The following is a 25,270-nucleotide window of genomic DNA, read 5'->3' on the forward strand; positions in this document are numbered from 1 at the left end:
AGATTTTGTGATAATATCATCTAGATAGAAAAAATGCTCAAACTAATCTTACAGAAACCTCTGAGAGAGCATGACATTGTGAATGGATTAATGAAATTAATTTACCAAAAGTTTAGGGTGAATAGTCTTTGGATTATAATGTATCTTAAATAAACTCTCTTTAGGTAGATTTTTTACATCATTGATTTTTATCCACCCTGGGTAGAACGGAGTACTGATATCCAGTAGCAGGGAGGTTACTGAATATGGCTTTAAAATAGCTTTTCAGCTAAAAAGCCAGCGAGAGCGTACAAGAGAATAATTCATGAAATAAGGGGTTGTTTCTCTTACCTTCTTCTGAGGTGAACAGGGGTGCTGCAGGGCCCCAAGAACCTCCGCTGATTAATGGGGGCTGAGGGAGGCCACCTATTCACCGCCAACTCCCATGGTCTCATTTGTGACGTCAGAAAGGCGTAGGGACAAGGTGGGGTTATGCAACACGCCGTGTCTTCACATCCAATGTGTATACACTGCCAAAAACAAAAGAGATGCCCAATTTCAAGTTGTTAACTATTGATTAACTCACATAGCTAAAATTTTAAAGATTAAACAAGAAATATTTTAATTATTATTATTTATTATATGCAAATACACCCAGTTTTATGCATTAATAAGAAATAAAAATAAAATCTATAAATCAATAAGTGTAGTTGAGCATAGTATAAATGCGGACTGCTTTACTATACGATAGCCTTACTTATATACATTCCAGAAATCAACAATTTTCTTCGGGAAATTGTACTCAAAAATGTCTGTCATGCCTATGAAAAAGTGGTTTCAACTTAAAGGGACAGTAAACCTACAAAATAAACTGGTCTGATAGCGGGAGCGAGCTACATTCAGTTTAGGGCTGCAACTAACGATTATTTTCATAATCGATTAATCGGCCGATTATTTTTTCGATTAATCGACTAATTGGATAAAAAACATAATTTATGTAAGAACTTACCTGATAAATTAATTTCTTTCATATTAGCAAGAGTCCATGAGCTAGTGACATATGGGATATACATTCCTACCAGGAGGGGCAAAGTTTCCCAAACCTTAAAATGCCTATAAATACACCCCTCACCACACCCACAATTCAGTTTAACGAATAGCCAAGAAGTGGGGTGATAAGAAAGGAGCGAAAGCATCAAAAATAAGGAATTGGAATAATTGTGCTTTATACAAAAAAATCATAACCACCACAAAAAGGGTGGGCCTCATGGACTCTTGCTAATATGAAAGAAATGAATTTATCAGGTAAGTTCTTACATAAATTATGTTTTCTTTCATGTAATTAGCAAGAGTCCATGAGCTAGTGACGTATGGGATAGCAGATACCCAAGATGTGGAACTTCCACGCAAGAGTCACTAGAGAGGGAGGGATAAAATAAAGACAGCCAATTCCGCTGAAAAATTAATCCACTACCCAAATCAAAAGTTTAAATTTTTATAATGAAAAAAACTGAAATTATAGGCAGAAGAATCAAACTGAAACAGCTGCCCGAAGTACTATTCTACCAAAAACTGCTTCTGAGGAAGAGAAAACATCAAAATGGTAGAATTTAGTAAAAGTATGCAAAGAAGACCAAGTTAATGCTTTGCAAATCTGATCAACAGAAGCTTCATTCTTAAAAGTCCAGGAAGTAGAAACTGACCTAGTAGAATGAGCCGTAATCCTCTAAAACGGGGATTAACCCGACTCCAAATAAGCATGATGAATCAAAAGCTTTAACCAAGATGCCAAAGAAATGACAGAAGCCTTCTGACCTTTCGTAAAACCAGAAAAGATAACAAATAGACTAGAAGTCTGTCTGAAATCGGAGTAGCTTCAACATAATATTTCAAAACTCTTACCACATCCAAAAAATGTAAGAATCTTACCAAAGAATTCTTAGGATTAGGACACAAGGAAGGGACAATAATTCCTCTACTAATGTTGTTAGAATTCACAAGTTTAGGTAAAAATTGAAATGAGGACAGCAAAAACCACCTTATCCTGATGAAAAATCAGAAAAAGGAGATTCACAAGAAAGAAAAGATAATTCAAAAACTGTTCTAGCTGAAGAGATGTCTAAAAAGAACAATACTTTCCATGAAAGTAATTAATGTCCAAAGAAAGCATATGCTCAAACAGAAGAGCCTGTAAAGCCTTCAGAACCAAATTAAGACTCCAAGGAGGAGAAATTGGCTTAATGACAGGCTTGATACGAACCAAAGCCTGAACAAAACAATGAATATCAGAAAGATTTAGCAATTCATACTGTGAAACAGCACAGGAAAAACAGAATTTATGTTTACCTGATAAATTACTTTCTCCAACGGTGTGTCCGGTCCACGGCGTCATCCTTACTTGTGGGATATTCTCTTCCCCAACAGGAAATGGCAAAGAGCCCAGCAAAGCTGGTCACATGATCCCTCCTAGGCTCCGCCTACCCCAGTCATTCGACCGACGTTAAGGAGGAATATTTGCATAGGAGAAACCATATGATACCGTGGTGACTGTAGTTAAAGAAAATAAATTATCAGACCTGATTAAAAAACCAGGGCGGGCCGTGGACCGGACACACCGTTGGAGAAAGTAATTTATCAGGTAAACATAAATTCTGTTTTCTCCAACATAGGTGTGTCCGGTCCACGGCGTCATCCTTACTTGTGGGAACCAATACCAAAGCTTTAGGACACGGATGAAGGGAGGGAGCAAATCAGGTCACCTAAATGGAAGGCACCACGGCTTGCAAAACCTCTCTCCCAAAAATAGCCTCAGAAGAAGCAAAAGTATCAAACTTGTAAAATTTGGTAAAAGTGTGCAGTGAAGACCAAGTCGCTGCCCTACATATCTGATCAACAGAAGCCTCGTTCTTGAAGGCCCATGTGGAAGCCACAGCCCTAGTGGAATGAGCTGTGATTCTTTCAGGAGGCTGCCGTCCGGCAGTCTCGTAAGCCAATCTGATGATGCTTTTAATCCAAAAAGAGAGAGAGGTAGAAGTTGCTTTTTGACCTCTCCTTTTACCAGAATAAACAACAAACAAGGAAGATGTTTGTCTAAAATCCTTTGTAGCATCTAAATAGAATTTTAGAGCGCGAACAACATCCAAATTGTGCAACAAACGTTCCTTCTTCGAAACTGGTTTCGGACACAGAGAAGGCACGACTATCTCCTGGTTAATGTTTTTGTTAGAAACAACTTTTGGAAGAAAACCAGGTTTAGTACGTAAAACCACCTTATCTGCATGGAACACCAGATAAGGAGGAGAACACTGCAGAGCAGATAATTCTGAAACTCTTCTAGCAGAAGAAATTGCAACCAAAAACAAAACTTTCCAAGATAATAACTTAATATCAACGGAATGTAAGGGTTCAAACGGAACCCCCTGAAGAACTGAAAGAACTAAGTTGAGACTCCAAGGAGGAGTCAAAGGTTTGTAAACAGGCTTGATTCTAACCAGAGCCTGAACAAAGGCTTGAACATCTGGCACAGCTGCCAGCTTTTTGTGAAGTAACACAGACAAGGCAGAAAACATAATTTATGCTTACCTGATAAATTCCTTTCTTCTGTTGTGTGATCAGTCCACGGGTCATCATTACTTCTGGGATATAACTCCTCCCCAACAGGAAATGCAAGAGGATTCACCCAGCAGAGCTGCATATAGCTCCTCCCCTCTACGTCAGTCCCAGTCATTCGACCAAGAATCAACGAGAAAGGAGTAACCAAGGGTGAAGTGGTGACTGGAGTATAATTTAAAAGATATTTACCTGCCTTAAAACAGGGCGGGCCGTGGACTGATCACACAACAGAAGAAAGGAATTTATCAGGTAAGCATAAATTATGTTTTCTTCTGTTATGTGTGATCAGTCCACGGGTCATCATTACTTCTGGGATACCAATACCAAAGCAAAAGTACACGGATGACGGGAGGGATAGGCAGGCTCATTATACAGAAGGAACCACTGCCTGAAGAACCTTTCTCCCAAAAATAGCCTCCGAAGAAGCAAAAGTGTCAAATTTGTAAAATTTGGAAAAAGTATGAAGCGAAGACCAAGTTGCAGCCTTGCAAATCTGTTCAACAGAGGCCTCATTCTTAAAGGCCCAAGTGGAAGCCACAGCTCTAGTGGAGTGAGCTGTAATTCTTTCAGGAGGCTGCTGTCCAGCAGTCTCATAGGCTAAACGTATTATGCTACGAAGCCAAAAAGAGAGAGAGGTAGCAGAAGCTTTTTGACCTCTCCTCTGTCCAGAATAAACGACAAACAGGGAAGAAGTTTGGCGAAAATCTTTAGTTGCCTGCAAGTAGAACTTGAGGGCACGAACTACATCCAGATTGTGTAGAAGACGTTCCTTCTTTGAAGAAGGATTTGGACACAAGGATGGAACAACAATCTCTTGATTGATATTCCTGTTAGTGACTACCTTAGGTAAGAACCCAGGTTTAGTACGCAGAACTACCTTGTCTGAGTGAAAAATCAGATAAGGAGAATCACAATGTAAGGCTGATAACTCAGAGACTCTTCGAGCCGAGGAAATAGCCATTAAAAACAGAACTTTCCAAGATAACAATTTTATATCAATGGAATGAAGGGGTTCAAACGGAACACCCTGTAAAACGTTAAGAACTAAGTTTAAACTCCATGGCGGAGCAACAGCTTTAAACACAGGCTTGATCCTAGCTAAAGCCTGACAAAAGGCCTGGACGTCTGGATTTTCTGACAGACGCCTGTGTAACAAGATGGACAGAGCTGAAATCTGTCCCTTTAATGAACTAGCTGATAAACCCTTTTCTAAACCTTCTTGTAGAAAGGACAATATCCTAGCGATCCTAACCTTACTCCAGGAGTAACCTTTGGATTCGCACCAGTATAGGTATTTACGCCATATTTTATGGTAAATCCTTCTGGTAACAGGCTTCCTAGCCTGTATCAGGGTATCAATAACCGACTCAGAAAAACCACGTTTTGATAAAATCAAGCGTTCAATTTCCAAGCAGTCAGCTTCAGAGAAGTTAGATTTTGATGTTTGAATGGACCCTGTATCAGAAGGTCCTGTCTTAGAGGTAGAGACCAAGGCGGACAGGATGACATGTCCACTAGATCTGCATACCAAGTCCTGTGTGGCCATGCAGGCGCTATTAGAATCACTGATGCTCTCTCCTGTTTGATTTTGGCAATCAATCGAGGAAGCAGCGGGAAGGGTGGAAACACATAAGCCATCCCGAAGTTCCAAGGTGCTGTCAAAGCATCTATCAGAACCGCTCCCGGATCCCTGGATCTGGACCCGTAGAGAGGAAGTTTGGCGTTCTGGCGAGACGCCATGAGATCTATCTCTGGTTTGCCCCAACGTCGAAGTATTTGGGCAAAGACCTCCGGATGAAGTTCCCACTCCCCCGGATGAAAAGTCTGGCGACTCAAGAAATCCGCCTCCCAGTTCTCCACTCCCGGGATGTGGATTGCTGACAGGTGGCAAGAGTGAGACTCTGCCCAGCGAATTATCTTTGATACTTCCATCATTGCTAGGGAGCTTCTTGTCCCTCCCTGATGGTTGATGTAAGCTACAGTCGTGATGTTGTCCGACTGAAACCTGATGAACCCCCGAGTTGTTAATCGGGGCCAAGCCAGAAGGGCATTGAGAACTGCTCTCAATTCCAGGATGTTTATTGGAAGGAGACTCTCCTCCTGATTCCATAGTCCCTGAGCCTTCAGAGAATTCCAGACAGCGCCCCAACCTAGTAGGCTGGCGTCTGTTGTTACAATTGTCCAGTCTGGCCTGCTGAATGGCATCCCCCTGGACAGGTGTGGCCGATAAAGCCACCATAGAAGAGAATTTCTGGTCTCTTGATTCAGATTCAGAGTAGGGGACAAATCTGAGTAATCCCCATTCCACTGACTTAGCATGCACAATTGCAGCGGTCTGAGGTGTAGGCGTGCAAAAGGTACTATGTCCATTGCCGCTACCATTAAGCCGATCACCTCCATGCATTGAGCTACTGACGGGTGTTGAATGGAATGAAGGACACGGCATGCATTTTGAAGCTTTGTTAACCTGTCTTCTGTCAGGTAAATCTTCATTTCTACAGAATCTATAAGAGTCCCCAAGAATGGAACTCTTGTGAGAGGAAAAAGAGAACTCTTCTTTTCGTTCACTTTCCATCCATGCGACCTTAGAAATGCCAGAACTAACTCTGTATGAGACTTGGCAGTTTGAAAGCTTGAAGCTTGTATTAGAATGTCGTCTAGGTACGGAGCTACCGAAATCCCTCGCGGTCTTAGTACCGCCAGAAGGGCACCCAGAACCTTTGTGAAGATTCTTGGAGCCGTAGCCAATCCGAATGGAAGAGCTACAAACTGGTAGTGCCTGTCTAAGAAGGCAAACCTTAGATACCGGTGATGATCTTTGTGAATCGGTATGTGAAGGTAAGCATCTTTTAAATCCACTGTGGTCATGTACTGACCCTTTTGGATCATGGGTAAGATTGTCCGAATAGTTTCCATTTTGAACGATGGAACTCTTAGGAATTTGTTTAGAATCTTTAAATCTAAGATTGGCCTGAAAGTTCCCTCTTTTTTGGGAACCACAAACAGGTTTGAGTAGAACCCTTGTCCTTGTTCCGACCGCGGAACCGGATGGATCACTCCCATTAATAACAGATCTTGTACACAGCGTAGAAACGCTTCTTTCTTTATCTGGTTTGTTGACAACCTTGACAGATGAAATCTCCCTCTTGGGGGAGATAATTTGAAGTCTAGAAGGTATCCCTGAGATATGATCTCTAGCGCCCAGGGATCCTGAACATCTCTTGCCCAGGCCTGGGCGAAGAGAGAAAGTCTGCCCCCCACTAGATCCGGTCCCGGATCGGGGGCTCTCGGTTCATGCTGTCTTTGGGGCAGCAGCAGGTTTCCTGGCCTGCTTGCTCTTGTTCCAGGACTGGTTAGGCTTCCAGCCTTGCCTGTAACGAGCAACAGCTCCCTCCTGTTTTGGTGCAGTGGAGGTTGATGCTGCTCCTGTTTTGAAATTCCGAAAGGGACGAAAATTAGACTGTCTAGCCTTAGCTTTGGCTTTGTCTTGAGGTAGGGCGTGGCCCTTACCTCCTGTAATGTCAGCGATAATTTCTTTCAAACCGGGCCCAAATAAAGACTGCCCCTTGAAAGGTATATTAAGTAATTTGGACTTAGAAGTAACATCAGCTGACCAGGATTTTAGCCACAGCGCCCTACGTGCCTGTATGGCGAATCCTGAGTTCTTAGCCGTAAGTTTGGTTAAATGTACTACGGCCTCCGAAATGAATGAATTAGCTAGTTTAAGGACTCTAAGCCTGTCCGTAATGTCGTCTAGCGTAGATGAACTAAGGTTCTCTTCCAGAGACTCAATCCAAAATGCTGCCGCAGCCGTAATCGGCGCGATACATGCAAGGGGTTGCAATATAAAACCTTGTTGAACAAACATTTTCTTAAGGTAACCCTCTAATTTTTTATCCATTGGATCTGAAAAAGCACAGCTATCCTCCACCGGGATAGTGGTACGCTTAGCTAAAGTAGAAACTGCTCCCTCCACCTTAGGGACCGTTTGCCATAAGTCCCGAGTGGTGGTGTCTATTGGAAACATCTTTCTAAATATTGGAGGGGGTGAGAACGGCACACCGGGTCTATCCCACTCCTTAGTAACAATTTCAGTTAGTCTCTTAGGTATAGGAAAAACGTCAGTACTCGCCGGTACCGCAAAGTATTTATCCAACCTACACAGTTTCTCTGGTATTGCAACGGTGTTACAATCATTGAGAGCTGCTAAGACCTCCCCTAGTAATACACGGAGGTTCTCCAATTTAAATTTAAAATTTGAAATATCTGAATCCAATCTGTTTGGATCAGAACCGTCACCTACAGAATGAAGCTCTCCGTCCTCATGCTCTGCAAGCTGTGACGCAGTATCAGACATGGCCCTAGTATTGTCAGCGCACTCTGTTCTCACCCCAGAGTGATCACGCTTGCCTCTTAGTTCTGGTAATTTAGACAAAACTTCAGTCATAACAGTAGCCATATCTTGTAATGTTATCTGTAATGGCCGCCCAGATGTACTAGGCGCCATAATATCACGCACCTCCCGGGCGGGAGATGCAGGTACTGCCGCGTGAGGCGAGTTAGTCGGCATAACTCTCCCCTCGCTGTTTGGTGAAATTTGTTCAAATTGTACAGATTGACTTTTATTTAAAGTAGCATCAATACAGTTAGTACATAAATTTCTATTGGGCTCCACCTTGGCATTGGAACAAATGACACAGATATCTTCCTCTGAGTCAGACATGTTTAACACACTAGCAATAAACTTGCAACTTGGTTATAATCTTTTTTAGCAAAAAACGTACTGTGCCTCAAAGAGGTACTAAACGATTAAATGACAGTTGAAATAATGAACTGAAAAACAGTTATAGCATCAAACTTTAAAACAACACAACTTTTAGCAAAGGTTTGTTCCCATTAGAAAAATAACAATAATTAAATTTGACATAAAAATTACAGAGCAACGTTTTTATTCACAGTCAATATAAAATTCTCACAGCTCTGCTGAGAGAATCTACCTCCCTCCAAAGAAGTTTGAAGACCCCTGAGATCTGTCAGAGATGAACCGGATCATGCAGGAAATATAAGAGTAACTGACTGGAATTTTTTGATGCGTAGCAAAGAGCGCCAAAAACGGCCCCTCCTCCTCACACACAGCAGTGAAGAGAAACGAAACTGTCACAATTAAAACCAAACAACTGCCAAGTGGAAAATAATGCCCAAATATTTATTCACTCAGTACCTCAGAAATGTAAACGATTCTACATTCCAGCAAAAACGTTTAACATGATAAATACTTATTAAAAGGATTAGTGACTTTTAACAGAGTAGTTCCGGTGAAATACCATCCCCAGAATACTGAAGTGTATACATACATGTCATAACGGTATGGCAGGACTTTCTCATCAATTCCATTCAGAAAATAAAAACTGCTACATACCTCAATGCAGATTCATCTGCCCGCTGTCCCCTGATCTGAAGCTTTTACCTCCCTCAGATGGCCGAGAACAGCAATATGATCTTAACTACTCCGGTTAAAATCATAGTAAAAAACTCTGGTAGATTCTTCCTCAAACTCTGCCAGAGAAGTAATAACACGCTCCGGTGCTATTGTAAAATAACAAACTTTTGATTGAAGTCATAAAAACTAAGTATAATCACCATAGTCCTCTCACACATCCTATCTAGTCGTTGGGTGCAAGAGAATGACTGGGACTGACGTAGAGGGGAGGAGCTATATGCAGCTCTGCTGGGTGAATCCTCTTGCATTTCCTGTTGGGGAGGAGTTATATCCCAGAAGTAATGATGACCCGTGGACTGATCACACATAACAGAAGAAATCTGTCCCTTCAAGGAACTTGCAGATAATCCTTTTTCCAATCCTTCTTGAAGGAAGGATAGAATCTTAGGAATCTTAACCTTGTCCCAAGGGAATCCTTTAGATTCACACCAACAGATATATTTTTTCCAAATTTTGTGGTAAATTTTTCTAGTTACAGGCTTTCTGGCCTGAACAAGAGTATCAATAACAGAATCTGAAAACCCTCGCTTTGATAAGATCAAGCGTTCAATCTCCAAGCAGTCAGCTGGAGTGAGACTAGATTCGGATGTTCGAACGGACCTTGAACAAGAAGGTCTCGTCTCAAAGGTAGCTTCCATGGTGGAGCCGATGACATATTCACCAGATCTGCATACCAAGTCCTGCGTGGCCACGCAGGAGCTATCAAGATCACCGACGCCCTCTCCTGATTGATACTGGCTACCAGCCTGGGGATGAGAGGAAACGGCGGGAATACATAAGCTAGTTTGAAGGTCCAAGGTGCTACTAGTGCATCTACTAGAGTCGCCTTGGGATCCCTGGATCTGGACCCGTAGCAAGGAACCTTGAAGTTCTGACGAGAGGCCATCAGATCCATGTCTGGAATGCCCCACAGTTGAGTGATTTGGGCAAAGATTTCCGGATGGAGTTCCCACTCCCCCGGATGCAATGTCTGACGACTCAGAAAATCCGCTTCCCAATTTTCCACTCCTGGGATGTGGATTGCAGACAGGTGGCAGGAGCGAGTCTCCGCCCATTGAATGATTTTGGTCACTTCTTCCATCGCCAGGGAACTCCTTGTTCCCCCCTGATGGTTGATGTACGCAACAGTCGTCATGTTGTCTGATTGAAACCGTATGAACTTGGCCCTCGCTAGCTGAGGCCAAGCCTTGAGAGCATTGAATATCGCTCTCAGTTCCAGAATATTTATCGGTAGAAGAGATTCTTCCCGAGACCAAAGACCCTGAGCTTTCAGGGATCCCCAGACCGCGCCCCAGCCCATCAGACTGGCGTCGGTCGTGACAATGACCCACTCTGGTCTGCGAAAGGTCATCCCTTGTGACAGGTTGTCCAGGGACAGCCACCAACGGAGTGAGTCTCTGGTCCTCTGATTTACTTGTATCTTCGGAGACAAGTCTGTATAGTCCCCATTCCACTGACTGAGCATACACAGTTGTAATGGTCTTAGATGAATGCGCGCAAAAGGAACTATGCCCATTGCCGCTACCATCAAACCTATCACTTCCATGCACTGCGCTATGGAAGGAAGAGGAACGGAATGAAGTATCCGACAAGAGTTTAGAAGTTTTGTTTTTCTGGCCTCTGTCAGAAAAATCCTCATTTCTAAGGAGTCTATTATTGTTCCCAAGAAGGGAACTCTTGTCGACGGAGATAGAGAACTCTTTTCCACGTTCACTTTCCATCCGTGAGATCTGAGAAAGGCCAGGACTATGTCCGTGTGAGCCTTTGCTTGAGGAAGGGACGACGCTTGAATCAGAATGTCGTCCAAGTAAGGTACTACAGCAATGCCCCTTGGTCTTAGCACCGCTAGAAGGGACCCTAGTACCTTTGTGAAAATCCTTGGAGCAGTGGCTAATCCGAAAGGAAGCGCCACAAACTGGTAATGCTTGTCCAGGAATGCGAACCTTAGGAACCGATGATGTTCCTTGTGGATAGGAATATGTAGATACGCATCCTTTAAATCCACCGTGGTCATGAATTGACCTTCCTGGATGGAAGGAAGAATTGTTCGAATGGTTTCCATTTTGAACGATGGAACCTTGAGAAACTTGTTTAAGATCTTGAGATCTAAGATTGGTCTGAACGTTCCCTCTTTTTTGGGAACTATGAACAGATTGGAGTAGAACCCCATCCCTTGTTCTCCTAATGGAACAGGATGAATCACTCCCATTTTTAACAGGTCTTCTACACAATGTAAGAATGCCTGTCTTTTTATGTGGTCTGAAGACAACTGAGACCTGTGGAACCTCCCCCTTGGGGGAAGCCCCTTGAATTCCAGAAGATAACCTTGGGAGACTATTTCTAGTGCCCAAGGATCCAGAACATCTCTTGCCCAAGCCTGAGCGAAGAGGGAGAGTCTGCCCCCCACCAGATCCGGTCCCGGATCGGGGGCCAACATTTCATGCTGTCTTGGTAGCAGTGGCAGGTTTCTTGGCCTGCTTTCCCTTGTTCCAGCCTTGCATTGGTCTCCAAGCTGGCTTGGCTTGAGAAGTATTACCCTCTTGCTTAGAGGACGTAGCACTTTGGGCTGGTCCGTTTCTACGAAAGGGACGAAAATTAGGTTTATTTTTGGCCTTGAAAGACCGATCCTGAGGAAGGGCGTGGCCCTTGCCCCCAGTGATATCAGAGATAATCTCTTTCAAGTCAGGGCCAAACAGCGTTTTCCCCTTGAAAGGAATGTTAAGTAGTTTGTTCTTGGAAGACGCATCAGCTGACCAAGATTTCAACCAAAGCGCTCTGCGCGCCACAATAGCAAACCCAGAATTCTTAGCCGCTAACCTAGCCAATTGCAAAGTGGCGTCTAGGGTGAAAGAATTAGCCAATTTGAGAGCACGGATTCTGTCCATAATCTCCTCATAAGGAGGAGAATCACTATCGACCGCCTTTACTAGCTCATCGAACCAGAAACACGCGGCTGTAGTGACAGGGACAATGCATGAAATTGGTTGTAGAAGGTAACCTTGCTGAACAAACATCTTTTTAAGTAAACCTTCTAATTTTTTATCCATAGGATCTTTGAAAGCACAACTATCTTCTATGGGTATAGTGGTGCGTTTGTTTAAAGTGGAAACCGCTCCCTCGACCTTGGGGACTGTCTGCCATAAGTCCTTTCTGGGGTCGACCATAGGAAACAATTTTTTAAATATGGGGGGAGGGACGAAAGGTATACCGGGCCTTTCCCATTCTTTATTTACAATGTCCGCCACCCGCTTGGGTATAGGAAAAGCTTCTGGGAGCCCCGGGACCTCTAGGAACTTGTCCATTTTACATAGTTTCTCTGGGATGATCAAATTCTCACAATCATCCAGAGTGGATAATACCTCCTTAAGCAGAGCGCGGAGATGTTCCAACTTAAATTTAAATGTAATCACATCGGGTTCAGCTTGTTGAGAAATTTTCCCTGAATCTGAAATTTCTCCCTCAGACAAAACCTCCCTGGCCCCATCAGACTGGTGTAGGGGCATTTCAGAACCATTATCATCAGCGTCGTCATGCTCTTCAGTATCTAAAACAGAGCAGTCGCGCTTACGCTGATAAGTGGGCATTTTGGCTAAAATGTTTTTGATAGAATTATCCATTACAGCCGTTAATTGTTGCATAGTAAGGAGTATTGGCGCGCTAGATATACTAGGGGCCTCCTGAGTGGGCAAGACTCGTGTAGACGAAGGAGGGAATGATGCAGTACCATGCTTACTCCCCTCACTTGAGGAATCATCTTGGGCATCATTTTCATTGTCACATAAATCACATTTATTTAAATGAGAAGGAACCCTGGCTTCCCCACATTCAGAACACAGTCTATCTGGTAGTTCAGACATGTTAAACAGGCATAAACTTGATAACAAAGTACAAAAAACGTTTTAAAATAAAACCGTTACTGTCACTTTAAATTTTAAACTGAGCACACTTTATTACTGCAATTGCGAAAAAATATGAAGGAATTGTTCAAAATTCACCAAAATTTCACCACAGTGTCTTAAAGCCTTAAAAGTATTGCACACCAAATTTGGAAGCTTTAACCCTTAAAATAACGGAACCGGAGCCGTTTTTAACTTTAACCCCTTTACAGTCCCTGGTATCTGCTTTGCTGAGACCCAACCAAGCCCAAAGGGGAATACGATACCAAATGACGCCTTCAGAAAGTCTTTTCTATGTATCAGAGCTCCTCACACATGCGACTGCATGTCATGCCTCTCAAAAACAAGTGCGCAATACCGGCGCGAAAATGAGGCTCTGCCTATGATTAGGGAAAGCCCCTAAAGAATAAGGTGTCTAAAACAGTGCCTGCCGATATAATTTTACCAAAATACCCAGATTAAATGATTCCTCAAGGCTAAATATGTGTAATATATGAATCGATTTAGCCCAGAAAAAGTCTACAGTCTTAATAAGCCCTTGTGAAGCCCTTATTTACTATCTTAATAAACATGGCTTACCGGATCCCATAGGGAAAATGACAGCTTCCAGCATTACATCGTCTTGTTAGAATGTGTCATACCTCAAGCAGCAAGAGACTGCTCACTGTTCCCCCAACTGAAGTTAATTCCTCTCAACAGTCCTGTGTGGAACAGCCATGGATTTTAGTAACGGTTGCTAAAATCATTTTCCTCATACAAACAGAAATCTTCATCTCTTTTCTGTTTCAGAGTAAATAGTACATACCAGCACTATTTTAAAATAACAAACTCTTGATTGAATAATAAAAACTACAGTTAAACACTAAAAAACTCTAAGCCATCTCCGTGGAGATGTTGCCTGTACAACGGCAAAGAGAATGACTGGGGTAGGCGGAGCCTAGGAGGGATCATGTGACCAGCTTTGCTGGGCTCTTTGCCATTTCCTGTTGGGGAAGAGAATATCCCACAAGTAAGGATGACGCCGTGGACCGGACACACCTATGTTGGAGAAAGCAGAGATTTGTCCTTTCAAGGAACATGCAGACAAAACCTTATGAAGAAACTATAAAAACCTAGGAATTCTAAAATAATGCCAAGAGAATTCATAAGAAGAGCATCATGAGATGTAAATCTTCCAAACGCGATAATAAATCCTACTAGACACGGATTTACGAGCCTGCAACATAGTATTAATCACTGAGTCAGAGATACTTCTATGACTAAGTACTAAGCGTTACATTTTCATACCATCAAATTAATAATTTGAATTCCTGATGAAAAAAACGAATGTTAAGATATAAGGTCTGGCCTTAATGGAAGTAGCCAAGATTGGCAACTGGACATCCGAACAAGAACCATAAACCAAAAACCTGTGTGGCCATGCTGGAGCCACCAGCCACACCAAAGATTGCTCTCTGATAATTTTGAAAATCACTCTAAAAAGAAGAACCAGAGATGAAAAAATATAGGCAGATTGATAATTCCAAGGAAGTGTCAATGCATACACTACTTCCGCCTGAGGATCCCCGGACCTGAATAGGCCCCTAGGAAATTCCTTGTTTAGATGAGATGCCATCAGATCTATTTCTGGAAGCCCTCACATCTGAAAAATTGAAAAACATATCTGGGTAAAGAGACCATTCTCCCGGATGTAAAGCTTGATTAACAGAGATAATCCGCTTCCCAATTGTCTATACCTGGGAAAAAGACCACAGAAATTAGATAGGAGCTGGATTTAGCCCAAGCAAATATCCGAGATACTTCTGTCACAGCCTAAGGACTGATAGTCCCACCCTGATGATTGACATACGCCACAGTTGTGACATTGTCTGCCTGAAAAAACAATAAACGTCTCTTCTTCACAAAGAAACCAACTGAAGAACTCTGAGAATGCACAGAGTTCCAAAATATCAAATGGTAATCTCGCCTCCTGAGATTTCCAAACCCCTTGTGCTGACAGAGATCCTCAGACAGCCTCCCAACCTAAAAGACTCGCATCTGTAGAGATCATGGTCCAGGTTGAAAGAACCGAAGAGACCTGTAGAACTAAATGATGGTGATCTTAACCACCGAATCAAAGATAGTTAAACATTAGGATTCAAAGATATAAAAAGTGATATCCTAGAATCCCTGCACCATTATTCAGCATAAAAAACTGGAAAGGTTTCCTATGAAATGAGCAAAGGGAATCGAATCCAATGCTGCAGCCATTGAACCTAAAACTTCCATGCATATATAGCAACTTGAAGGAAATAATAGAGACTGAAGGTTCCGACAAACGGAACCCAATAAACTTGTCACTTGTCTGTTAGAGACAAAAACATTGACACAATCTATCTGGAAACCTAAAAAAGGTGACCCTTGTGAGAGGAATCAAGGAGCTTTTGATAAAAAGATCCTCTAACCATGTCTTAAAGAAACAACAAAGTTGAATCGTATGAGATTCCGCAGAACGAAAAGACTGAGCCAGTACCACGATACCGTCCAAATAAGGAACACTGAGAACCTTTAAAAGATTCTTAGAGCTGTCGCTAGACCAGAAGGAAAAGCAACAAATTGGTAATGCTTTGTCAAAAAAAGAGAATCTCCGAAAATAAAAATAATCTGAATGAAAACAGAAAATGAAGATATGCATCTATTCTATCTATTGTAAACAAATAATGCCATCACTGACCAAAAAAGGCAGAATAGACCATATAAACACCATTCTAAAAGATGGTACACTTATATGACAATTCAAAAGATTTTCTATCTTTGGAACAATGAATAGTCTTGAATAAAACCCCAAAACCCAGTTCCTAAAATGAAACTGGAATAAATACCCCAGAAAACTCCAGGTCTGAGCAGCGCTTGAGCCCCAACGGGTGACCAGCCGCACTTCACCAGTACCCAAAACATATAGGTCTGAAACACACTTCAGGAAAGTGTTAGTCTTACTGGAATAGCTGGAATATGATAGAGAAAAAAAGACTTCTCACAGACGGTTTTACTCTGAATCCTATTCTGTACCCAAAGTCTAAGAAGTTTGGACCGAATAGAACCAAACAAATTTCAAAAAAGTCTTAACCTGCCCCTTACCAGCCAAGCTGAAATAAGAACCGCACCTACAAGCAAATTTGGGGAGCTGACTTTGAACTTTTAAAAGGCTTAATTGAACATAAACATGTTACTTGGGGAAGAATTCAGGATTCCATTCCTTAGTAAGAACAGAAAACTAATATAAGCTTAAAGTTTTAGTCTTAGAACTCAATCTTGAAGCCCAGAGTAACAGTTAAAGAATTGAATCCAATTATGAACCAAATAATTGATTATCTTGGAAAAAAAGAAATATGGATTTTAGAAATCAAATTAGCATTCCAAGATTGAAATCACAAAGTTCATCTAGCTAAAATAGCTAAATACATAGATTAAACCTCATTTGCGAAAATATTTAATAAAATGACAACACAAATGAAATTATTAGCATGTTAATCAAGTTAAAGGACCAGTCAACACACTGGACTTGCACAATCAACAAATGCAAGATAAGACAATGCAATAGCACTCAGTCTGAATTTCAAATGAGTAGTAGATTTTGTCCTTTTAACAATGCTAAACAAATCATAATCCGATACTTGATCTTAAAGTATCCAACCAGAAAGATGAAGCAATTGCAACATCAGCCAAATAAAATACAGGTCTAAGAAAAGTACCTGAAAATAATTTTCCTTAAATAAGATACAACCATCTGAAGGAAAAAACAGAATTTATGTTTACCTGATAAATTACTTTCTCCAACGGTGTGTCCGGTCCACGGCGTCATCCTTACTTGTGGGATATTCTCTTCCCCAACAGGAAATGGCAAAGAGCCCAGCAAAGCTGGTCACATGATCCCTCCTAGGCTCCGCCTACCCCAGTCATTCGACCGACGTAAAGGAGGAATATTTGCATAGGAGAAATCATATGATACTGTGGTGACTGTAGTTAAAGAAAATAAATCATCAGACCTGATTAAAAAACCAGGGCGGGCCGTGGACCGGACACACCGTTGGAGAAAGTAATTTATCAGGTAAACATAAATTCTGTTTTCTCCAACATAGGTGTGTCCGGTCCACTGCGTCATCCTTACTTGTGGGAACCAATACCAAAGCTTTAGGACACGGATGATGGGAGGGAGCAAATCAGGTCACCTAGATGGAAGGCACCACGGTTTGCAAAACCTTTCTCCCAAAAATAGCCTCAGAAGAAGCAAAAGTATCAAATTTGTAAAATTTGGTAAAAGTGTGCAGTGAAGACCAAGTCGCTGCCTTACATATCTGATCAACAGAAGCCTCGTTCTTAAAGGCCCATGTGGAAGCCACGGCCCTAGTGGAATGAGCTGTGATTCTTTCAGGAGGCTGCCGTCCGGCAGTCTCATAAGCCAATCTGATGATGCTTTTAAGCCAAAAAGATAGAGAGGTAGAAGTTGCTTTTTGACCTCTCCTTTTACCAGAATAAACAACAAACAAGGAAGATGTTTGTCTGAAATCCTTTGTAGCATCTAAATAGAATTTTAGAGCACGGACAACGTCCAAATTGTGTAACAAACGTTCCTTCTATGAAACTGGATTCGGACACAAAGAAGGTACAACTATCTCCTGGTTAATATTTTTGTTGGAAACAACCTTCGGAAGAAAACCAGGCTCAGTACGTAAAAACCACCTTATCTGCATGGACCAGATAGGGCGGAGAACACTGCAGAGCAGATAACTCAGAAACTCTTCTAGCGGAAGAAATTGCAACCTAAAACAAAACTTTCCAAGATAATAACTTAATATCTACGGAATGTAAGGGTTCAAACGGAACCCCTTGAAGAACTGAAAGAACTAGATTAAGGCTCCAGGGAAGAGTCAAAGGTCTGTAAACAGGCTTGATTCTAACCAGAGCCTGAACAAACGCTTAAACGTCTGGCACAGCTGCCAGCCTTTTGTGAAGTAAAACAGATAAAGCAGAGATCTGTCCCTTCAGAGAACTCGCAGAAAATCCTTTCTCCAAACCTTCTTGTAGAAAGGAAAGAATCTTAGGAATTTTTATCTTGTTCCATGGGAATCCTTTAGATTCACACCAACAGATATATTTTTTCCATATATTATGGTAAATTTTTCTAGTTACAGGCTTTCTAGCCTGAATAAGAGTATCTATTACAGAATCTGAAAACCCACGCTTTGATAAAATCAAGCGTTCAAACTCCAAGCAGTCAGTTGGAGGAAAACCAGATTCGGATGTTCGAATGGACCCTGAATAAGAAGGTCCTGTCTCAAAGGTAGCTTCCATGGTGGAGCCGACGACACATTCACCAGGTCTGCACACCAAGTCCTGCGTGGCCACACAGGAACTATCAAGGTCACCGAAGCCCTCTCCAGATTGATCCTGGCTACCAGCCTGGGAATGAGAAGAAACGGTGGGAATACATAAGCTAGGTTGAAGATCCAAGGTGCTACTATTGTATCCAATAGAGTCGCCTTGGGATCCCTGGATTTGGACCCGTAACAAGGGACCATGAAGTTCTGACGAGAGGCCATCAGAACCATGTCTGGAATGCCCCATAATTGAGTTATTTGGGCAAAGATTTCCAGATGGAGTTCCCACTCCCCCGGATGCTCCTCCATCGCCAGGGAACTCCTTGTTACCCCCTGATGGTTGATATATGTAACAGTCGTCATGATGTCTGATTGAAACCTTATGAATTTGGCCTTTGCTAGTCGAGGCCAAGCCTTGAGAGCATTGAATATCGCTCTCAGTTCCATTATGTTTATCGGGAGAAGAGAGTCTTCCCGAAACCATAGACCCTGAGTTTTCAGGAGTTCCCAGACCGCGCCCCAGCCCACCAGACTGGCGTCGGTCGTGACAATGACCTATTCTGGTCTGCGGAAGCTCATTCCCTGTGACAGGTTGTCCAGGGTCAGCCACCAACGGAGTGAATCTCTGGTTATTTGATCTACTTGTATCGTCGGAGACAAGTCTGTATAATCCCCATTCCACTGTCTGAGCATGCCCAGGTGCAATGGTCTTAGATGAATTCGTGCAAAAGGAACTATGTCCATTGCCGCAACCATCAAACCTATTACTTCCATGGACTGCGCTATGGAAGGAAGAAGAACAGAATGAAGTACCTGACAAGAGCTTAGAAGTTTTGATTTTCTGGCCTCTGTCAGAAAAACCTTCATTTCTAAGGAAACTATTATTGTTCCCAAGAAGGGAACTCTTGTTGACGGGGACAGAGAACTTTTTTCTATTTTCACTTTCCACCTGTGAGATCTGAGAAAGGCTAGGACAATGTCCGTATGAGCCCTTGCTTTTGACAGAGACGACACTTGAATCAGGATGTCGTCCAAGTAAGGTACTACTGCAATGCCCCTTGGTCTTAGCACCGCTAGAAGGGACCCTAGTACCCTTGTGAAAATCCTTGGAGCAGTGGCGAATCCGAATGGAAGTGCCACAGGTAATGCTTGTCCAGAAAGGCGAACCTTAGGAACCGAAAATGTTCCTTGTGGATAGGAATACGTAGGTACGCATCCTTTAAGTCCACCGTGGTCATGAATTGACCTTCCTGGATGGTAGGAAGGATCGTTCGAATGGTTTCCATTTTGAATGATGAAACCCTTAGAAACTTGTTTAGAATCTTGAGATCTAAAATAGGTCTGAATGTTCCCTCTTTTTTGGGAATTATGAACAGGTTGGAGTAAAAACCCATCCCTTGTTCTCCTAATGGAACAGGATGAATCACTCCCATGCTTAACAGGTCTTCTACACAGTGTAAGAATGCCTGTTCGAAGATAATTGAGACCCGTGGAACCTTCCCCTTGGGGGTAGTTCCCTGAATTCCAGGAGATAACCTTGAGAAACTATTTCTAGCGCCCAAGGATCCTGAACATCTCTTGCCCCAGCCTGAGCAAAGAGAGAAAGTCTGCCCCCCACCAGATCCTTCCCAGATCGGGGGCCAACACTTCATGCTGTTTTGGTAGCAGTGGCAGGTGACTTGGCCTGCTTACCCTTGTTCCAGCCTTGCATCGGCCTCCAGGCTGGCTTGGTTTGAGAAGTATTACCCTCTTGCTTAGAGGGTGTAGAATTTGAGGCTGGTCCGTTTCTGCGAAAGGGACGAAAATTTGGCTTCTTTTTAGCCTTAAAAGACCTATCCAGAGGAAGGGCGTGGCCCTTTCCCCCAGTGATGTCTGAAATAATCTCTTTCAAGTCAGGGCCAAACAGTGTTTTACCCTTGAAAGGGATGTTAAGCAAAAGCGCTCTGCGCGCCACGATAGCAAACCCTGAATTATTCGCCGCTAATCTAGCTAATTGCAAAGCGGCATCTAAAATAAAAAAGAGTTAGCCAATTTAAGAGCTTGAACTCTGTCCATAACCTCCTCGTACGAAGATTCTTTATTGAGCGACTTTTCTAGTTCTTCAAACCAGAAACACGCAGCTGTAGTGACAGGAACAATGCATGAAATTGGTTGTAGAAGGTAACCTTGCTGAACAAACATCTTTTTAAGCAAACCCTCTAACCTTTAATCCATAGGATCTTGAAAGCACAACTATCTTCTATAGGAATAGAAGTGCTTTTGTTTAGAGTAGAAACCGCCCCCTCGACCTTGGGGACTGTATGCTATAAGTCCTTTCTGGGGTCGACTATAGGAACTAATTTCTTAAATATAGGGGGAGGACAAAAGGTATGCCGGGCCTTTCCCACTCCTTATTTACTATGTCCGCCACCCGCTTGGGTATAGGAAAAACATCGGGGGGCACCGGAACCTCTAGGAACTTGTCCATCTTACCTAATTTCTCTGGAATGACCAAATTGTCACAATCATCCAGAGTAGATAATACCTCCTTAAGTAGTGGGTGGAGATGTTGAAATTTAAATTTAAAAGTTACAATATTAGGTTCTGCTTGTTGAGAAATTTTCCCTGAATCTGAAATTTCTCCCTCAGACAAAACCTCCCTCCTGGCCCCTTCAGATAGGTGTGAGGGTATGTCAGAACAGATATCATCAGCGTTCTCTTGCTCTTCAGTGTTTAAAACAGAGCAATCACGCTTTCTCTGATAAGTAGGCATTTTGGAAAAAATGCATGCAATAGAATTATCCATTACAGCCATTAATTGTTGTATGGTAATAAGTATTGGCGCACTAGATGTACTAGGGGCCTCTTGTGTGGGCAAAACTGGTGTAGACACAGAAGGGGATGATGCAGTACCATGCTTACTCCCCTCATTAGAGGAATCATCTTGGGCAATATCATATCTATGGCATTATTATCCCTACTTTGTTTGGACATTATGACACAAATATATCACATATATTTAAATGGGGAGACACATTGGCTTTCATACATATAGAACATCGTTATCTGATGGTTCAGACATGTTAAACAGGCTTAAACTTGTCAACAAAGCACAAAAAACGTTTTACAATAAAACTGTTACTGTCCCTTTAAATTTCAAACTGAACACACTTTATTACTGAATATGTGAAATAGTATGAAGGAATTGTTCAAATTTCACCAAAATTTCACCACAGTAACTTAAAGCCTTAAAAGTATTGCACACCAAATTTGAAAGCTTTAACCCTTAAAATAACGGAACCGGAGCCGTTTTTACATTTAACCCCTATACAGTCCCAGGTATCTGCTTTGCTGAGACCCAACCAAGCCCAGAGGGGAATACGATACCAAATGATGCCTTCTATAAGCTTTTTCAGTGGTTGTTAGCTCCTCACACATGCATCTGCATGCCATGCTTTCCAAAAACAACTGCGCTTTAGAGGCGCGAAAATGAGGCTCTGTCTATGACTAGAAAAGGCCCCCAGTGAAAAAGGTGTCCAATACAGTGCCTGCCGTTTTTATTAAAACAATCCCCAAGATTTAACAACTATTAAAAGTAATAATCTGCCAAATATACTTAGTAAAGTAATCGTTTTAGCCCAGAAAAATGTCTACCAGTTTTTTAAGCCCTAATGAAGCCCTTTATTCTTTTACTTAAACTAAGAAAATGGCTTACCGGTTCCCATAGGGAAAATGACAGCTTCCAGCATTACCGAGTCTTGTTAGAAATGTGTCATACCTCAAGCAGCAAAAGTCTGCTCACTGTTTCCCCCAACTGAAGTTAATTCCTCTCAACAGTCCTGTGTGGAAACAGCCATCGATTTTAGTAACGGTTGCTAAAATCATTTTCCTCTTACAAACAGAAATCTTCATCTCTTTTCTGTTTCAGAGTAAATAGTACATACCAGCACTATTTTAAAATAACAAACTCTTGATTGAAGAATAAAAACTACATTTAAACACCAAAAAACTCTAAGCCATCTCCGTGGAGATGTTGCCTGTACAACGGCAAAGAGAATGACTGGGGAAGGCGGAGCCTAGGAGGGATCATGTGACCAGCTTTGCTGGGCTCTTTGCCATTTCCTGTTGGGGAAGAGAATATCCCACAAGTAAGGATGACGCCGTGGACCGGACACACCTATGTTGGAGAAAAATAAATACTTTTTGCTATAAGAATAATAGTATATTTAGCAGGAGTAGAGATAGCCTCATTAACTTGGGGAATCTTTCCTCAAAACTGAAAACTAACTGCCGGCAAAAAATACAATTTAAAAACCTTAAAGAAGGACTAAAAGAAAATTCTCAGCCTATTCCATTCCCTAGTATCAGGAACTGGAAAAAAACATCTGAAGAAACCACAGAAGATAAATAAGCAGAATTTAAATGTTAGCTAGTCTTTAAAATCAAAAGAACTAATTACTTCAATATCCAAAATAATCAACACCTTTTGAACAAAGAACAAATGTACTCTATTAAAGAATAAAAAAGTAGATTTGTTAGTGTCAATATCTGATGAAGAAAAATTCTGAATGAGAAAAAACACCATCAGAGAAGGATAATTCATTATGTTGTTGGTCATTTGAAACTTCATCAACTAAAAAAGGAGTTTGAAAAAGACCTAAAAATTTTATTAGAAGGCAGGATGTCAGAAATGTATAAGAATGTTTTTCTAATTCTATTTTAAAGGCTTTGTCTAAGTATATCTTGTACATAAGATGTAAAAAGAATAGCAATATATAAAGCATAAATACTAATGGATTCTGCATGTAAAAGTTTATCATGATAACTTATTACAAACCATAGCTAAAGATAAACATTCATAACATTAAAATAAATGAACTTAGCTTTGGTAGGACTGATATCAGTCAACAGGAATCCCTCAGCATTTCTTGATACAGGAACAGTGTTTGAAATATCTTGCAATATGTAATAGAAAAAAACAACATATAAAGCAAAATTATCAAATTCCTTAAATGACAGTTTCAGGAATGGGAAAAAAAATGCAAAACAAACAAGCCTCTAGTAACCAGAAGCAACAAAAAAATGAGACTTAAATAATGTGAAGAAAAAAAAAAGTGGCGCTAAGTATAACGCCCACATTTTTTGGCGCCAAGTATGACGCCCACATTTTTTGGCGCCAAGAATGACGCTCATTTTTTGGCGCAAAAAAACGTCTGTAACACACATGCATCAAAAAATGATGCAACCATGAACAAACTGCCGGCGTCAACTATGGCGCCGGAAATGACAAAAATTTTGCACCAAAAATGACGCAATAAATTAAAGCATTTTCTGCCCTCGCGAGCCTAACAGCCCGCAAGGAAAAAAGTCAATTTGAATATTTTTAAGGTAAGAAAAATTAATTGATAAGCATTTTCCCAAAAAAATGAAACTGACAGTCTGAAAGAAGGAATACTGAATATCCTGAATCATGGCAAATATAAGTTTAAAACATATATTTAGAACTTTACGTATAAAGTGCCCAACCATAGCTTAGAGTGTCATAAATAAAATAAGACTTACTTACCCTAAGACACTCATCTACATATAGTAGATAGCCAAACCAGTACTGAAACGAGAATCAGTAGAGGTAATGGTATATAAGAGTATATCGTCGATCTGAAAAGGGAGGTAGGAGAAGAAATCTCTACGACTGATAACAGAGAACCTATGAAATAGATCCCCTAGAGGAAGTCCATTGTATTCAAATAGGCAATACTCTCTTCACATCCCTCTGACATTCACTGCACTCTGAGAGGAAAACCGGGCTTCGGCCTGCTGCGAAGCGCATATCAACGTAGAATCTAGCACAAACTTACTTCACCACCTCCATGGGAGGCAAAGTTTGTAAAACTGAATTGTGGGTGTGGTGAGGGGTGTATTTATAGGCATTTTAAGGTTTGGGAAACTTTGCCCCTCCTGGTAGGAATGTATATCCTATACGTCACTAGCTCATGGACTCTTGCTAATTACATGAAAGAAAAAAGAATCAATAATTGTTTCCTATATTTTAAATAGAATCCACATACTGAGTGTTACAAATGTAAACTTCAGACTAAAACGTTACATTAACACAACTGTTGGTCATTTTTTAAAGCAGCAAAGCACAGTTTAGTAATTAAGCAAAACAAAACCAAGAGGTAGAACTTCCACCTTGGCAAGGGGCCTCTCAAAGTAAACCTTGACTTCATTCTAACATAAAAAAATATCTTGAATATCTATATGAAATGGTAAATAACCAGCTATAAGGTTAGGGGAAAATATCTAGTCCGCTCTAAAAATAACAGATATATACTTATAAAGGATGAATCTGGTACATATTATCAAAATTGATTAAAAGTATAAAAAAAACAATACAAAAACAAATCAAAAGCGCTAAGGACTATATATCAATAAAAGGACAAAGCCTTACACATTTATCTATACAGTACATATAATCAGCAATAGCAAGAAATCCGCTAATAATTGTGCAAATAATAGTGCACATCAATTTAAATAACACCCATTAATCTAGGGGCTAGGTGTAAATAACAAGCTCAGCACTATATCATGCAAAGCATAGTTCCAAATCAATTGATTTAATATAAACAATCCAAATGATGACTCCTATTATATCTGGGTTGCACATAAGCCAGGGGTCGTTGTAAATTTATACTGTCCTGAAAAAGTGAAAAGTATACATATGTAGACGTCCTTTAGGCCAAGGACATAACCATAAAACACAATACCACTTGCAGGAGTTCAATGGAGTGAAGCAGCTGGTGTTGTGCACAGACCAACTAATTGCAAACCAACTAATCGATTATGAGATTCGTTGACAACTATTTTCATAATCGATTATTATCGATTATGACGATTAGTTGTTGCAGCTCTAATTCAGTTTAATAGCGCGATCGGGCGCGCTGTGA

The 25,270-nt window shown here is 41.3% G+C and overlaps 1 protein-coding gene across 6 annotated transcripts in view; it reads right to left on the reverse strand.

The window, feature by feature from the left end:
• RNF44 (ring finger protein 44) overlaps positions 1-25,270 on the reverse strand; it is a 928,909-nt gene that overhangs the window by 437,219 nt on the left and 466,420 nt on the right. For all 6 annotated transcript variants that reach the window (XM_053717041.1, XM_053717044.1, XM_053717039.1 and 3 more), the window contains one exon: positions 331-509. In XM_053717041.1, the coding sequence (XP_053573016.1) occupies positions 331-434 (104 nt within the window). In that variant the 5' untranslated portion in view covers positions 435-509. The remainder of the gene's footprint in view (positions 1-330; positions 510-25,270) is intronic.

Source organism: Bombina bombina, chromosome 6 (assembly GCF_027579735.1).
Source record: "Bombina bombina isolate aBomBom1 chromosome 6, aBomBom1.pri, whole genome shotgun sequence".
In the NCBI taxonomy this organism is placed as follows: domain Eukaryota; kingdom Metazoa; phylum Chordata; class Amphibia; order Anura; family Bombinatoridae; genus Bombina; species Bombina bombina.